At 40.8% G+C, this 17411-nt stretch overlaps 1 protein-coding gene across 1 annotated transcript in view; it reads right to left on the bottom strand.

Annotated features, from left to right (window-relative positions):
• ALK (ALK receptor tyrosine kinase) overlaps window positions 1–17411 on the bottom strand; it is a gene marked incomplete at its 3' end in the record, with an annotated part of 246977 nt that overhangs the window by 51088 nt on the left and 178478 nt on the right. The window contains exon 8 of the mRNA XM_081998640.1: window positions 8452–8621. Coding sequence (XP_081854766.1) covers window positions 8452–8621 — 170 coding nt within the window. The remainder of the gene's footprint in view (window positions 1–8451; window positions 8622–17411) is intronic.

The raw sequence follows: 17411 nt of genomic DNA, 5'->3' as shown, positions 1-17411 counted from the left end.
ATGTCTCACTGATATTTTTACACAGATCAAAGTGGGGTATGCTGACTGCACATCCAGCACTTCAGCTGGCACCCATACAGCACAGATACCGATCCACAGCACTGGGTAGACATATTCACTGCAAACACAGATGCTGTGGTGAATGGCCATGAAAGAGTATTCCTGAAGGCAACTACACAGGAGCAGCAAAATTAGTGCTGGCAAATTTGTTGTGACTTTGTGGCTTAATAAATCCCAGCAACTTTCCCACATGGAACCCAAATCCTTGTCAGATAAGTCTGTATTTGTAAGCTAGATTTCATCACAAGAATGAAAATACGGCTGCTACGAAAGTCTTTAATGGCTTGGATATTAGAAAAATTGTCACTTGAGGACCAGTGGAAATTACTTCTTATGTGTCTCTTCTTTTGTCCTACTTGACCCCAGGAGCACAGCTAGAAAAAAGGTTCCTTAGATGTATGACAATTGGGAAGTACAAGTTATATCCTGCAGAGTTGAGTGTCAGCTGAGCTGTGAATGCAACTCATACAAAGGCCTTTTTTTTTTTTTTTTTTTTAATCTGTTTGAGGAAGATGGGAATGCTGTACCCAGTGGACAAAAAAAGCCTAATTCAGATCTCCCCTTTGGGGAATATCGTCTCAGCTGTCTGAAGGATACAAGTTTTAAATAAATTCAAAAACCACTCAAGGGCGAAGTGGCAGACCGATATGCCGTTTCTGTCTTAAATATTTCGCAGTTCCGAGGAACCCACACCTTTCTTGGTACAACAGCTCGAACATATATTGGTACAGAGTGGACCCCAGGGAAGAACAAGATCCTGCAGAGCAGAGATATGGTGCAGGCGCAATGACCAGCTCCTGCAGAGCAGAGATATGGTGAGAGGAGACATGAAGGCCTGCAGATGTGCCATTACCTGCTGCATCAGGCTGTTGCATATGCACGAAGTTGCTTGGAATACAGAGATTGTGGGACTCTGTATAAAAATGACACCATCAGAAGCAAAAAGGGGGACCCCCACCAAGAAGGAACATCAAGAGGACCAATGGGACACTGCTGGATCCATGGGTGGTAATATCATCTTTGCACTCTCTCTCTCCCTCCTCCTCTCTTTGTCAAAGCATAAAAGACGTGTTGCAGGGGACTTGTTTGTTTAGTTGAACTGTTTAGTTAAGAGTAGTTGCCATTGAGTCATTTATGTAACCTCATGCCTTGCATTTTGTATTATTAAATTGTTACATTTGTTGGCTGGTGTTGTTTCATCTTCATTCAGTCCAGGGGGATCAAGAACTTGGTCATTGGTCCCATGGGGAAGGAGGTCGTTCCGAAACGACTCCTTTCGGGCCGCGACATCTAAATTGGCGTCACAGACAGGACACCCTTGTGAAACTGAACCAACCAGAAGGGACCAGGGCCCTTAGCACAGGCTCTTCCTTGAGAAGTGCCTGACAGGAGAGAAAGGACAGAGGAACTTATTGTAAAGATCCACACTGGGTATGTGAACGCACAGTAGGCTGAATAAACTGTAGGGCTATAAAGACCTACCCTCACTTCCTGGCATGGCTTGGACTCAAAAGAATTGGCATGACTTGCAGGCAGTGGTTGACCAGATCACTCTTTTGGCAAAGGAAAGAAAACTGTGACTGGGGAAAGGCAACAATCTGTGCTGTGTTGGGGGCAGCCCTAATTGCTGCTCAAGAGGAAAAGCAAGCAGATAAAGAGACAATTGAGTCCTTGCAAGAACAGATAAGAAACTTGCAAAGCCAACTCACTGCTGAGCGTAGCACTACTCATCGGCTTCCTGCAATTTTGCCAGATTCGCTAGACTGAGAGAGAATCTTACAGACTGAATTGCAAGAAAATGGACAGGTGTTTGGCGATAGGAGAGAAACGGGCTAACGTTCTCCCACCAGACTTGAAGAATCAGACTGTTGGGACGCCGCAGCTCCGTGGTGGTAGCTATTGCAACTAATTCTTTCTTTCTTTCCTTTCTCTTTCTCTTGCATTTGCGAACCTGTTGTCAGGCAAATAAAGTTACCTGGTGCTTGACTCTGTTTTGAGTCTTAATTCCGTTCCTGAGAATACAAACAAAATCTTGGTCCGGTCTATGACCGGCACGCGACAGGCAACTACTATATTTCAGAGTCACAGATAAGAAATGGCACCAAAGGCATAACAAATAAGCTTTTTTTGGTTTGTTTCTTTGGCCCAATCTGCAAAATCTGAATCCAGATGAACAGTTCCTTGAAAGGTAGGACCAAGCATATTCCAACTCAGTTAAATCTGCCAGAAACAGGATAACATCAAAGCTTCTGGGCTGTAATCTTCCCCATTCCTCAGGATCTTTGAGTCTTGGGTTTTATTTCAGTGTGGTCAGTATTTGAGCTTCATCATGTCATCCTGGATTTTCTGTTTGGTTGGTTCTTTTTGCTTACTTAGTTTTTCCTTGATCCTAACAGAAGACTGGTTCCCCCCAAAATATCTGGGGCTTATTTACAGAGGGGAATATAGAACTAAAAATATGGAAATACATCTATAGTTATGTTGGTATAGCCTCCATGAGGACAAACTGTTTTGCTTCCATCACCTATCCTTATGTCTTCATTGCACAGAAACGTTATTCTTTTGGGTGTATTATATCCTTCTCTGTTTGGAGGGAAACAAAAAACATTCTCCTTGAACTGAAGACCTCAGAAAGCTGATTTTGTGCAAATTCTGCAGCTCCCTCCCTTCAGTAACAGCTCTGAATTCCACCTAAATATTGTCCCAGGCTCATACAGACGGTTCAGGTTTCCATTAGCCAGACTCAGGCAGCTGTCTTCATGCCATTATTTTAGAAAGGCTCATAATGATTTTTTTTTCTGTTTATCATAAAGATAGGGATTATTAACCAAGATTGAATGTTAATCTCCTCTGTACTCAATCCCCCATGCAGTGACACGATCACAGCATGCCTGTATGTACAGATCCCATTTCATAACGTGTAATGTTTTGCCTTTGATGAAACTGATTTCTCTCTCTACCTAGCTAAAATAATTATGACTGAACCTGCTTGAGACCGAGGTACTTACGAAACAGAGAAGTTTCAGGTCACTAACCCTTATTACATTCAGGTTCCCATTAACTTCTCTCTTATGAATGATGCATTGTTAGCTCACTTCACAAAGGAATACTTACTATTTGGGATAAAAGACATACTTAGGTGGAATGAGATTATTTGGAGAAATATAACCACATTAACCAAACTCAGTTACAGTGACAGAATTGCCATGCAGGAAGTTACTTAATAGCCAGTAATAAAGGTTGAGATTCAAAGGTGTTACTAAAGGCAACCATACTGAACGTATATTGGTACAAAATCTCTCACAGGTACTCTGTGCACACTGTCACCAAAACACCCGTTTTCAGATGAACAGAACAGCCATCAACAGAATAACTGTATTTCAAAAGGAGGACAGTAGCAAACATAGTTAATGCTACAGAGCTGAAAAGCAGTGATACGGGCATTAAAGTCTCACTCTGTTAACAAAGTAATGTGGGACCACATTGGAGCAACAGAGGCTGGGCTTGCTGGATGGATATAAGAAGAAAGAACAAAGAGATCTGGGTGTATATGTAACCAATGCATATATATGTGGTAATGTGTAGGGAGACTTATGTCCAACTTGTATGGAGGGTCTGTTTCTTCATAGCAGAATGGGAAGAAAGTTCAAAAATAACAGGAGACAAACACGTCTCTGGGTTCAAAATGTTGCCAAGAACTTTTCTTTTCTTTCTTCCTTGATGGGAAACCTGATGCCCAGAAACTTATTGAAGAAAATCTGAAAGCAGTGTGAGGAAAAGACAGAGCAATGCAAGAAAAAACTATTAGACAATAAGAGTTCTTAGTCACAGCTAGTAGAAATACAGCAGAGTGGCATGACTATGAGACAACTTCTTTTTACTGCTCTTTTTACTACAACAGTGAGAGGTTCTGCAGCTGTCTTGGCTGCCATTGAGATAAGAGCTGCTGAAAAAGCCAGACCAAATGAAGGGTCTCACTCCCGAGGACTGAAAGGGAATCCCACTTTGATATGTAGATGAAAAACTGATGAGCACCAGTGTAGTTCCTAAAAATCCAGCAAGCCAGAAAGACTGGAACAGTTAAAGAAGCTCATTTAAAGGAATAAAGTATAATCATCTGGACATGAATCTTCACTTGTTGCAACAGAATATCACCTTCTGGTGTAACGTAAGCTTGTAGACTTTTTTTGCTTTTTTTCCTCAGGAAGGTCACATCCATACCTAGCCTTCCAAGTAAGTCACGTTTTTCTCTTCCAACATAGCAAAATTCCTCAGTCCATGTTCAGGAGAAGGTCATCAGCAAGAAAGTAATTTTGAAGTTCTCTAAGCACAATGGGACCAAAACAAAATTGTTTTTTACTTTCTGAATGTGCTGCCTTGTTAAAAGGACACAGAGCCCAGTCTTGCTATCAGTGACAAGGCAAATGGTGCTGCCACTTATGACTAAAAATTTAGTTTCTAGTTGAGGTCCTCAACTAGACTCCTCCTTTCACTCCTCCATCTACCATCTGGCCCCAACTACTTAAAGACTGGCTACAAATTTAGACTTTGTAATGACAAAAAATAAACTTAAGGAGGAAGGAAGCCAACAAAACCTTTCTAACCAGTAGACACATTTACATTCCTTTTATATTTCTATACAATCTTCTTCTATCAGAAGACTGTACTGAAGATGGACAGGTTGCTATTAATACTTGCCATTTATAAAATGTTCCTCTGACTGAAGTTACAGTAAAATCTTTAATGAAAAGGACATGTAGTAGAGAACATAGGTCTTAAAAGACCAGAGCTGGTCTGGACTGACTCATGTGGAGTCCACTTCCAGGCAACTCCATCCAGGTGGCAGATGGACTCACAGAACATTTAGTCTACACGTCACTCCACATGGCTGGCCTCAGCTTCACCAAGAGAGTGGAAACAAGGAGAATTAGAATTTGTTTCTTAAAGCCTTGTTTTTCCAGACAGGCTTCAACCTATTAGAGCTATTCCTTTTTCACCTTCTACACTGCCTAGCAAAACAGTTGCTAGATGGGTTGGTGATAATAAGCATCAGCCTACAGCAAGCTCCAGAGAGTCACTTTGTTATATGTGCTTGGTTTTTATCTATGTGCTATACCTTAACCATACTGTTAAACTAACAGAATGTCTAATTATTAGCTACAGAAATCACTCATCTTCAATTACATCAGGCTTCTTTTTGCTCTTGGTGTCATATTCCCATGACTATATCATTATTAAAAATTAAACTCACATTTACTTACTAACTAAAAAGCAAACCCAAACTACCAACTAAACAGAGCTTTCAAGACTCTGTTTCCTGCTTGCATTTCTGTGAAATTAAAGAAGAACAATTCTTAACAGACTCATCATTTGTCACTGGAAAGCAAATAGTAATTTTCCATCAAATAAAACAATTTTACAATAACACAGTTGTCTACACTACCAAATACTTTAGCACTGCATTAATGTGTGAAGTCCAGTAAGCAAAAATGACCAATTGTCTAGCTTTCACTAATCTGTGCAGATTATCTGATTTGCAGATAGCATGTCCTTCAGGGATGGGTAGGTGGCTCCACGGGGGACAAATGAAATATACTAAGGATCATTAGTTCATGTTGACTGTATTTAAGTGGAAAGTTAAAATACAGCACCTCTGGAGACTTGCCTCTGGTAAGTACAATCCATTCATCCAACAGTTCAAGGAACTCTTGCCCAAAACCGGCTTCTTTGATTGTAGCTGCTTTGGTGGCATATCCTTCACCAGGCCCTTTGCCCTTCCTCCCCTGCACACAGAAGATACTGAGCATTTGGAATTGTGTTACAGCTCTATTAACCTCCACACCACATGAGCCAATTCTCAAGACTGTTTTGCCAACACCTTCCAGAACAAGGAAGGATAGCTAACTTTGGGGAGATGTAAAAAGCCAGGACTTCAGCCTCTTTAAAGTCCACACAGACAAGGTAAGACCTCACACATGATGCAATTTCAACTGGATTCTTTCCTAAGGATCAAATAGGAGGAAAGACAACAATCCTCTCCTCATCGTACTCTTGGAAATTAAGCATGTGTCCAGGGCTGCCCAGGCTAATACAGTGCTAGAAATTTAACATCCCTCAGTCCCAGTTTAGCTTCTTTGTCATAGTCCTCCCTACTTTCTGTTCCTGCCAAATCACCTGAAGTGTTCTAGCTGTGATTTTCTGCCAAAATATAATTTCTCCCAACAGCCTGAGGGATTTAAGAAATGTCTGTTTCTAAAGATAGAGCTCATCTAATTTCTTGGAAGTCTTCCTAATGATTCTTTGAAGTGCTATAAGCCAAACATGGAAATTATGGCTAAGCAGCTTTTGAACAAGCATGCTTTTGAGCCGTTTTAGAGCATATTATCTTGTTATTAATAACACCTTCCATTCAGCTTCCCAATCACAGTGGAATGTGCTTTAATTTTGTGTGGAACTGGTACACTGGTGTGCTTTATTCAAGAGCTTTACTTCCGTGAGGTGATTTAAACTTTCGCCTCCTTCTGTAGGAATACCTTGCAATATCATTTTTCTTCTAATGCAGACCTTCACAGCTACTGACACAGGAACCAATTAGAAAAAGACAGACACAGCAAGCTTTCAGCAGCACCAGCATTGCATTCGTATCAATTAAATACTTCTACAGTTCAATAAAACTGTCATTTATCTCCGAAGTATATATACTGCAGTCTCTCCAGTACCATTTCAGTGTACACTTCCATAGAGTTCCTTCCTAATTTGTACATCAGTCCAGATTTCATAAGGTTTCAAGTTGGGAAGAAGGATGCCTGCAGTATTTCTAAGTCTCACAGGAGATCTCTTCCTCCCCAGGAAGGACTGGTTTCAACTAAATTAATCTTAGAAAAAAATCATTAAATTAATGCACTTTCGGTGAATAAGTAAGGACAAAACCTTTCAAGAGACACCAAAACTTCAATGTTTTCCTTGATTATTTCTTAACTTCCAACAAACTCCCTTCACTCTGTGAACCCAGCTGTCTTTCTCCATAAGTAACGGGAAAGTAAAGGTGTCAACACCTGATACGTAATAGTCAGCACTGTGTATCAGTTGGATCTGTGATTCCACATGAACCGCTGCTAGCCTGGCTCCTAAGATCAAAGTATTCTCTGCCTGACTGTGCAACCAGAGAGAACTTAAAGGAAACCAATAGTATAAGAGTACAGAATAATTCAGGTACAAAACATTCCCCTGGCAACATTAGAAAATAAATCACATAAATAATAATGGGAAAATATACCATTCTTCAAAGGAAACACAGCTGAAGGGAATGAAGCAACCAGGTATTTTTATAAATGGTGCTTCAGCAGTGACTGCACAATAAGGCTAATGTTGATATTTTTTAAATCTTTGACGTACACATATTAATTATACATTCAGGAACGAAGGGTTGGCAGTGTCCTTGTTGTATTTGCAGGGTACGCGCATCCCCAAGAGCCAGCAAGATAAAAGACATATTCATACAATGTTTGTTCAAGCTTCTTATAAGGCAAACTAACCCTTAATGAAATTCATTATTTATAGGGCACAGATTTCCAAAAAGACAAAGGACACCAGTGCTCATGGCACAGATTGTAGATGCATCTTACAGCCTAAGGGCCAGGGCAGCTGGAGGCAAAGTAGGTCTGTGTCCTCTCTATAAACAGCATAAGCCAGAGCACACACAAAAAGTAAACAATGAACAACAGAGTATTCCCTTAAAGCTGACTTGTAAGAAACAGCTAAAACAACACTCTTTAAATAAGCGTATGCTACCAGATTAAGTGTATGCTACCAGATAAACCTTTTATGCTTAAAGCCAGAATACAGTCATAACTGAGACAGCCCCTTATTAAGCTGAGCCTCTTGCTACAGCTAACACAAAGGTGTTCAGATGCATCTTTGATTTTCAGCAGGTTCTTCTCCCACCCCTTTCAATCCTCAGATCTAGACACATTGAACAGTGGTGACCCTGATACCCAGAAAAAAAAAAAAATCATCTATGGAGCTCACATCCAAGTCTAGCAAACCACGTAAGAAGATCAAACATGCTCCATGAAACAGTATGTCAGGAGACTGATTATTTCCAGTCAATGAAATGGAGACACAGAATTTTAAGCACCTTGCTGTACACTTCCCAGTGACCCAATTTGTTAACCAAGACCACCACTCCGGAGTTGTAAAATTGGGTGCTTTGCTCTAACTACTCAGTTATTCTCATTCACCGCCTGTAACTGAAGATACCTCCTGGGGTCAAAGTGCTTTCCTCTCCCTGAGGGAGCCACTTCCTGGAGTGATGCTGGCCATTTTCGTTGCCAGGTAGCTAGTGATGAAATGACAGATCACCATGAAGGAGAATGATGAGAAGACTCATACCTATCCAGTACATCTGGGAGAGGTAAGATCGTCCATTGCCATATTCCCAAACCTTCGCTGTTATTTGAATGCCAGAACATCCGGCTCTGTTCCTTTCCTGTCTTGTTCTCAACCAGCATCAGGGATACATTTCCCAGCAAGACACCATGGATGAGCCATGACATTTGTAGCTAGAACAAAGAGAACATATGAGATTAAACATCACAAACATTATCCAAAAGTTAACAAAATTCCCAATTCTTGTTTCATTTCTTTGTTTTCTAACCACCAAAAAGTCAGTTCTCCCTCCCTTATGCTCATGTAATCCCTTTAGAAAATTCCCTATGTGGAAGCCTGTAATACTTAGTATATGTTATTTAATATTGGAACTACTGGCTTTTCTTTTTGCAAAAGTTAAGTCCAAAATATCTCTGTTTTAGCTCTCACATATGTATCTGTAATTTTAAAGGGGTAAGCTAATACCTTTATTATCTGCAGTACAAAGATCACACTCCCCTAAGATATCATGTAAGAGATTAAGGTTAAAACTAACAACTTTTCAGCAAGTAACTCTCATATTCCAAGCAGCAGCAAAAACACAGCAAGAATAGCTGCAATAAGCAGGCATCACCAGTAATCACATTCTCATCTGCTAGTCACTCTTTTCAAAAATAAGTTTTTCCTTGCCTCTTTCCAAGTTTCTACAGGCTTTCCAATTAAAGTTCAGTAATAATTAGGGTTTTTATTAATTAAAATACCTTAGGAAACCACTTTTCTAACATGTTTGTTACATTTAATGTAACTGAGTCCATTTCTATGCATTTATCCCCATATATAAAATAAATTTCATGTAGTTTTCTCATTTTATGACTTTCTCTCCCTCATTGTATGAAAAGAAAAAAATTCCTTCTACATCAGGCTAGTCTCAGAATCCGTATTATATGAATATAGTCTTCTAGTTTTCTTGGGAAGAAGAAGAAGAGCTAGCTCTTTGTTGGTAAAGAGCATAAGTAAAATACACATATATATTACATGCAGGAGCTGGGTCTCATCTCAATAACCAGTAGAGGTGAGAATGCTGAAGGAACGAGTTATTAAAGCTACATTAACAATGGATTTTTGGACACAAGAAAGTATTCAGCACAGTGTCTAGCATCCATGTGTGTTAAAAAATGGCCCTCTGGTTTTTAACAGTTCAAAGCCAACACCTAAGTCAGGAGGCTAGGAATTAAATTTGTATTTTACACAGGAATACCTGATAACATTACTTACTTTCTTGCATTGATAGCATAGAATATTCATATCCATTTCTCAGCATAAAACAACTGCCAGATTTTGCTTGCTGTACCTATCTCACAGTGTAAGCCTGTCCTGGTAGACAAGTCAGATTTAGGGGTGGAAAGGACTGAAGTGTTGCTATTATTCCTAGCTTACGCTCACAGTTTTGGGGTGGGTGAAACAAAATTCTGGGTACCCATTATATTAAGTTTCAGTACTGAGTTTTGGTAAACAGTGCAGTTCACCTGCCTGTCTCCAAAGTTACAAAAAGAGCAGTGACTTTGACTACACTGCAAAACTATGAGAGAGACCAAAAAATCTAGATGTGGTTCTTTTCTCTCTCCAGTCCAAAAATCACTGCACTTGCCTACGATCACTCCTGGATCTGTTGAATTCCTAGGTGTATGACACAAACATTGATAAGATGTGTAAACTGATATGCAGGTATTTGTGAATCCACCTCATTACCTCATTTTAACTATGGATGTTCAAGACTGATGCCTAGGTTTTCAGTAGTTCAGCAAACCATCGCTGGGGCCTACCAGACAACAGCATTTCTGGGGACAAGCTCAAGTCGGACTACCAGCTCACTCTCACCCCAAGTTTGGGAAAGGACTCGCTGAGTCCCATGTTCGTTTCCATAATGTCAGACAGTGGAAACCACAAGATGAATTGTTAGGATTTTCACCTCACGGACACCAGAAAGAAAAAGAAGAATTGAGTAGGACTGCAAAGAACTGCTTTGGATGTGACACAAAGTGATGGCCAGGGAGGCAGCTGGGCAGGGGCTAAGCTCATACCCACAGGTTCACCAGAACCAACACTGGTGAAAGAGGCTGCTGACAAAGGTTTATGGTGTAGAAGGTTGATGCCTTCAAGCTAGATATCTGTATCTCAGTACATACATGGTCTTAATGTCAGATGACAATCAAGATTAAATGACCTGTTGGGCATTTTATACTTTCAAGTGCCTATGAAGTGAGACTACTGAAATTACAGTGAAGATTGCTCTGCCTTAAATATCATTAGAATACCTTTCAGACCCACTTAAGTAATTTCCCTTGAGAAAACTGATCAGGACTAAACTTCTCTTTTTTTAATAACTTTGGAATGCCAGTGGATATTTAAAGCACTCAACCTATAGCAGGGAAAACAACTCCTCTTACTGAGATTCCGTATGTGAAGCACTTTATGACCCTAATGCCAACTCTACTGTAAAGCACTGTGTGAAATTTCTAATATAGGTAAGTTGGAGCAACTTCACTGTGCTATTTTGACAGTTCAAAATTTGAGAGTTAAAGCCTTAAAGCTCCTATTGAGCAGGAGCTTTCAGACCTGTCTCTTCTGGAGACCTGCCAGGCAGTAAGAGGCAACATCTACACGGTCAAAAGTGAGAAAAGAGTGAGCCTTTGATACCTATTAATGTGACACTAGAGCAAAAGCTGAATCAACGTATGAGTTGGAATGGATGCCTTTGCACACATGTCAGCTGTTTGAAGGAAAGGCATAGCTGGCATCAGATGTGGGAGATCAGCTCGTTGGCAAAGCACAACATGCAGACTCTAATGAACTGGCTCTGAGTGAATCAGCTGGCATGGTGTCCAAATGGGCATTTTTGGCTGTGGTTTCCACAGTTTCTAAGCTTCACAGCAGGGCAGTCCAGGTCTTCTCACACCTGCTGAAGTGAACAAGAGCAGATGAGCTGGATGCCATAGTAAAGACTTCCAAATGGGTCTGGCATTCATTCTACAGAATACAGCATCAATGGTGGCAGATGGTACTACATACACAACACATCCTGTAAGTAGTGCAGTGGCACATTTGGAAAAATCTGAATCTGGGCTGTTGGTGGCATACCCCTAACATTATATATCAAACATCTCCCTCTGTGTTAAACCAGCAGCAAAATATTCAGAAGCTAGAAACATCACTGAGAAATTAATTAAAGCATTGCAGGTAGACATTGGCTCAATGGCACCTTGCTTTCCAGCTTTAGAACTCAGCATAGCTGGTGATTAGCTGTTCATATGCAAACCCACTGACTTAGTAAATGAGATGCTCTAAACTGATTTGGGGAAAATTAAAGGGAGAGAGAGCCCATGGTAAACACACAGCATATTGAGGCAAAACTTGGGTCAGATGGCCACATGCACTGTACTGCAAACACCATCTGGAAAGATGCCTTCTGAGAATGCCCTTAGCCTCTGAGTTTGTGGAATTTCTAAACTGACAAATAGGAGATTCAATTCATCCAAGAAAGAACAAAAAACTAATCCTTATCAATATCAACAGGGCTTGGCAGGTTTAACAGAGAGGTGAAGAAAAACAAGGAGTGTAGCTTTTCTAGATCAAGCTGCATAATTTCAGGACCACCTGAGAATTGAGACTTGCATTTTACTTCCTTATGCACAAAAGAAATAAAATACTGAGAACTTTTTGGTTGAAGTTTGGGCCTGCTTACACCTGTGAATTTACTTTAATGGCTAGAAACATTCCAGTATGAATTACTGCTTAGATGTCTGACTGAGGACCAATGACACACACTCACAACAGTATAAACAAAAGATTCCTCAGTGGCACTCTGAAGAGTTGCTATTTCTTTTTCCTCCCTGAGTGGCAATGCCCCTGACTATTAGCACTATGGTCCTACCTGTCAGGAAAAGCTAGTTGTCCATCTTTAGCACAACTAACCAAAGAAAGGGGAAAAGATGGACATATTTCAAACAGAGACTGGAATAAGTTATTTTTAAAGAAGATGGAGAAGAGCCTACAGGCATCCTGCTCCCAAGGAACCACAGTAGTTGGATCCCACTGGTAGCCATCTTGCTACCCACACCACAGCTCTGCAACACAGGCTTACATCTTGTGAGACAGCACATTACCTAGTTCTCATGCCCTCAATCCTTGCCTCCCACCTATAGAACTTGCTCAGAGGAATTGCTCAAAATTTTCCTGACCAGGAACTGTGGATTCTTGAAATACAGCTATTTGTTTTTCTGAGAAACATAAGTCTTGTCTTGCGTCTTCTTCACTAGACAGGAAACGGTAGAAGTTGTTTTCAGATGTGAATGCAGTAAATGTAAGTCAGGCGTTAAAGAAGCTTGGAAAACACCTTGTTGGTGGATAGAAACTGAAGCTGCAAGTTGGGATACAGATTACACAGAATTAGGCAATAGCTGCAGACACCTTTGCCAAGTCTCCATAAGTTTTGTACGTGAATATGAACTATGTTCAAGGCATAAAGTTTATCACATTGGCAATATTGTTTTTCTTACTAGCAGTGAGAAATGGTTGCATACAACAGTACAAGCAAAGACATCTATTAGAAATGCTCAGCAATTTAGATTTGGACTCTTATGAATAAGAAAGGTGACCAAAAGGTCTTGTTCCTGTTTCTTGGCCAGATCAACAACTGTGCATGATCAGTCTCTCTTGTAGTCTGCTGACACTTCTGCTTTTGCTTAGGACCCAGCTGTGCAAAGAAAAAAACTTATGTAAATGATAAAATCATAATTAACTGATCTGATCATGTAGCTTTAAAATACCTAGGCAGGCAAGAGAAGCTTGTATTTTATATGAACATATTCTCATGCTAGTTATTCTCACACTATTTCTTACTTATGTTTACTTTTACAAAATCAAGAACCTAAGACAAGCACCTTCATTTCAGGAAACAAACATAAAAATAAAGATGACAACAAAAGAGAAAGAAAGAGCTCATAATTTTGCTGCCAGGGATTACAGTGACCAGGTCTTCAGAAATTTCAGATATTATAGATCCTTCAATCCAATGCCACAGAATCCAGGTGGCAAAGGAAGCAAGAAAAGATAAAGACAGGTAACAGTGAATGAGCTGAATAATAAATGACACTTAAAAATAAAAAAAAGGATGCTAACAACATTCTGCAAAATAAAGCACATGAAAAGTTGTGCTAGAGGCATATCTATGTTGTATTTTTCATGCTCATAAAAGTTCTGAGTCAATGTTATTACCATGTACCCTTCTAAGTTATTTAAAGCTCAAGGAATAGAGAAGAAGAAAAGACACGCTCTGCAGGTGTCAGCATGGGGCTCAGAATGTACTCAAGAAATTATTTATATTACTGATTTACATGCTCTAAAACACAATACTTTTGCATAGAAAAGAGAACTGAATTAATAACCACAGAGGATGAAAACATCTTTATACCTATAAACCCAAATGAGAGGGCAAACTTCAACTATACTGTTTTACATCTACTTATTATATTTATTTTCTAGGGAGACTATGTTTACATTCAAAAAGTAGTTTCAGGCTTCAAAGAAGTCTGGCTCAGTTTAGTACTTACCTACATAACATAATGGTGGCTTTCAAGAAATAGCTAGTTGAAATGTCAAAATAGCATCAGAAAAAGATTTTCATTTTTTTAAACATGGACAAAAGCACAAAGCTCTTTTACTATCACAGGAATCTGTTTTCACTGTTTTTCAGCACATCTATACCCTTTAAAATGTTTGACCCAGGATCTAACAGAAAAATGAAATAATCTAGTTATCCCAATCACAATGTAGTCCCTGTTGCAAAGAGTCACCTTTTTTTGTGGAGATACATGTGATAACATTTAGGGCTGATTCCAAGTTCATCACCATCCAGGCAACGCCACCTCTGTTGTTATTCTCCTTCTCTATTATAGCCTACACCAAAACTACTTTCATGGCTTTTACTTCTCAGATATGGCACTAAGGTCTATCACAGATTCCCTTGTGCTGAGCGAAGTACAGACTTTCTAAAAATCAGTCTCCAGACTGTTCATGTTTCTGCAGTGACTTCCAAACAGAAGTAATAGTCATAATCCACCACAAAACAAAATCTCGCTGGATAGATATAACTACTGCTTCCCAGACAGGTACACACTGTACCAAGACCTCACAGAATGTAGTAGTCCTGGACTGGGTCTTACATCTTTTTATCACAGAAGCCCAAACACTTTGGGAAAACACTGGTATGACTTTTATGAACTACAGGCACCATGGCATCCTTCAAAGCCTGAGGATGCAGATGGCAGGGCGCATCTCTGAAAACTGGGATGAAAAGCAAGTCAACGTACGTGACTGCACTTGTACAGCAACACTGCTGGGTCTGAGGGAGATGGGATTGCCTTGTTGTCCAGATGTGGGGTGTCAGAATTGAGTCTCCAGCTTCCATGTGAAGGTGAGCACTCCCTGGACATCTGCAACGCTCTTGTGTCATCTCTCTGACATCTTTGCAAAGTACTGAGAAGTAGGTGGCCGTTATAGTCTGGGAACCGTGCACACCTAGAGGCTATCAACAGTGGCAAAGCAATTTAGTTTTTCCATGGGTGGTGTCTGAGATGACAGTACTTCCCTTGGACTTTAATTGCAATGTGGTTTCCCATATTCCCAGACAGCAGTACAGCTACTGATGCCATGCATATGGATTTCTCCTTCAAAATGAGGAAATGTCTAACCACCTCTTTGCCCTGTCGTCCTTGTGCATGCCAACTGATTCCCACTCAGAGGAGGGGAATCACAATGTGAAGAGAAGGGACATATACTGCTGTGCTTTATTGCTTGAGCTCTATAAAGTCTGCCTTTAAATCAGGCCACTGTTTGGATTAATTCTTCACACTTTATGTGCACTCCTATGCTCAATTGCACATGTTTTGTTTCCAATTAACTTTTACATGTGGGTTAAAAGATTTTCACTCTTGATTACTGTGACTCAGTTTGGCTCCTGAAGCATTTCCAGAGGTTTTTGTTGCGTCCCTGCTTTCTGGCTACTTCAGGGTAATGGAGCATCTCTTCATGGACTATACGTACCACTTTCTGCATTCCCCCAAGGTTTAGTAGAAGTGCCACAGTTTCCCTCTACCACATAAATTGGGTTTTAATGGGGTCAATAGGCAAAGGACCCTACTGAACGTGCAACATGAAAAAGATAACAAAGACTGTGTGGACTGCAAACAAGAGAGATTCTTTGAAGTCAGGATACTCTAGCCAAGATCTAATAAAACAACAAAAAGAAAGTGAAAAAGTAATGGAAACAAGGACAAAGGGCAGCATCACAAACTAACCGCTCTGGCCTGCTGAAGAACTGAAGATCGAAGAAAATGAACGTATAAAGATGCTCAAAACAAACAGGAGCAAAGCGCAATACAAAGCTATAGACAAAGTGAAAGGCACATTAGGGCCAATCCCAAGCATGTGTGGGAAAGTACAGGCTGTATTTATTACTGTATCTCCTGCATGCGTTTTTGCCCTTTCTCATCTTTTGATGCATGTGGGGCAGTACAGAGTAGGTCAGCCTGATTTTTCCTTTTCTGAGTTAATGAGAAGCCTCCCACAGAGCGTGGGAATCACTAGGGGAGCAGAGTCTGCAAGCAGCCCAGCACGCTCCTGGTGACCAACCACAAACTGGGGAGAGCACAAAGATGGAGGGTCGTGCTTATCCTCCACTTAGTGGCAATATGTATGCCAAAGATCACCCAGGCTCTGGAGTCTCCAAGTGTTAGCATCAGCACTATTGCAAACAGCTGCCCAGAGACCTCTACAGGGAAGGTGTTTGGACCAGGCCACCCCACAAGCCTCCAGGGTGCTAGCAGTCATTTTCACAGACTGTTCAGTCATCTCCTTTGCCACTTTATCACAGTGGAAGATTAAACAGCTAGGCTGAGGGAGAAAAAACAAGCCTGAAGCATTATCAAACTCTGTGGCTGGCACCCACCCTGGACTGCTTGACTGTTTCCTTATCAGCATTGAGTCCTGGTTTCACAGACACTCTGGCAAAAAAACAGAATCCTCCAGCCTGGTAAACAATACTGCAGCAGGCAATGCTCCTCACACTGAGGTTGAAGTAATTAATTCCTAGGTACACCTCAAGCTAAAAAGCAGGGTGTCAGCAATTCCTATGGTGGGTGTAATTGTCTAACTTTACTGGATAAAATAAAAGCAAATTAAGGGATCAGGGGAAAAAAACAGTAGCTTCACTAAACAGCGGGCCTAGTAGTACCCCAGAGGTTCCATGTAGCAGGGAGAGAAGAGAAGGGGAGTCAAGATCAGCAAACTGGAGACGTCTGCTGGCCTCTTTGTTGCTCTCGGGGCTTGCAGCATATGGCCTTTGATGAAGTCCTGTGCACGGACCATGGGTAAGCCCCACTCACCCAGGAGAGATGAGCGAGCTGAGTATCCAGGGCAGCGCATTCAGTATCATCCCCATGAATTCAGCTGAGCTAGGCATGTTGATCCTGGGGTAGACATGGCATACAAGGAGGAGAAGGGATGTTAAATGACAGGCTTAAGGACAGCCTCCATCATTAATATATATTGGTGCAGGATGTGAATCTGAGCTGAATCTCTCTGAGGCACTGGATTCAGCTGTCAGAACTAGCCACCATGTAAGTGAACATGCAAGGAGAGCAAGAAGATATTTAAAGGAGCATGTGAGCTTGATCACATAGAAGAGGGAGTTTATGGCTTGCTCTGACTGTGGAAGAATAAATGGGTCTAATTCACACATACTTGCTGAGATCCCTTTGCCATATGAATCATAAGTGAGTTTTGTCAGTGGGATTTCAGTTGCCAGAGAATCTGTCCTGGTTGTGACATGCCAGGTGGAGCTGTCAGCAGTGACAGGTAGAAGAAAACTCATCTTTTAGTGCCTCAACTTAAGCCAGTTCAATTGGGAAGTGATTGAGGATGAATAA

Source organism: Phaethon aethereus (genome assembly GCF_964289735.1).
Source record: "Phaethon aethereus genome assembly, chromosome: 3".
Lineage (NCBI taxonomy): Eukaryota > Metazoa > Chordata > Aves > Phaethontiformes > Phaethontidae > Phaethon > Phaethon aethereus.
This window is presented reverse-complemented; position numbering and strand designations above follow the sequence as displayed.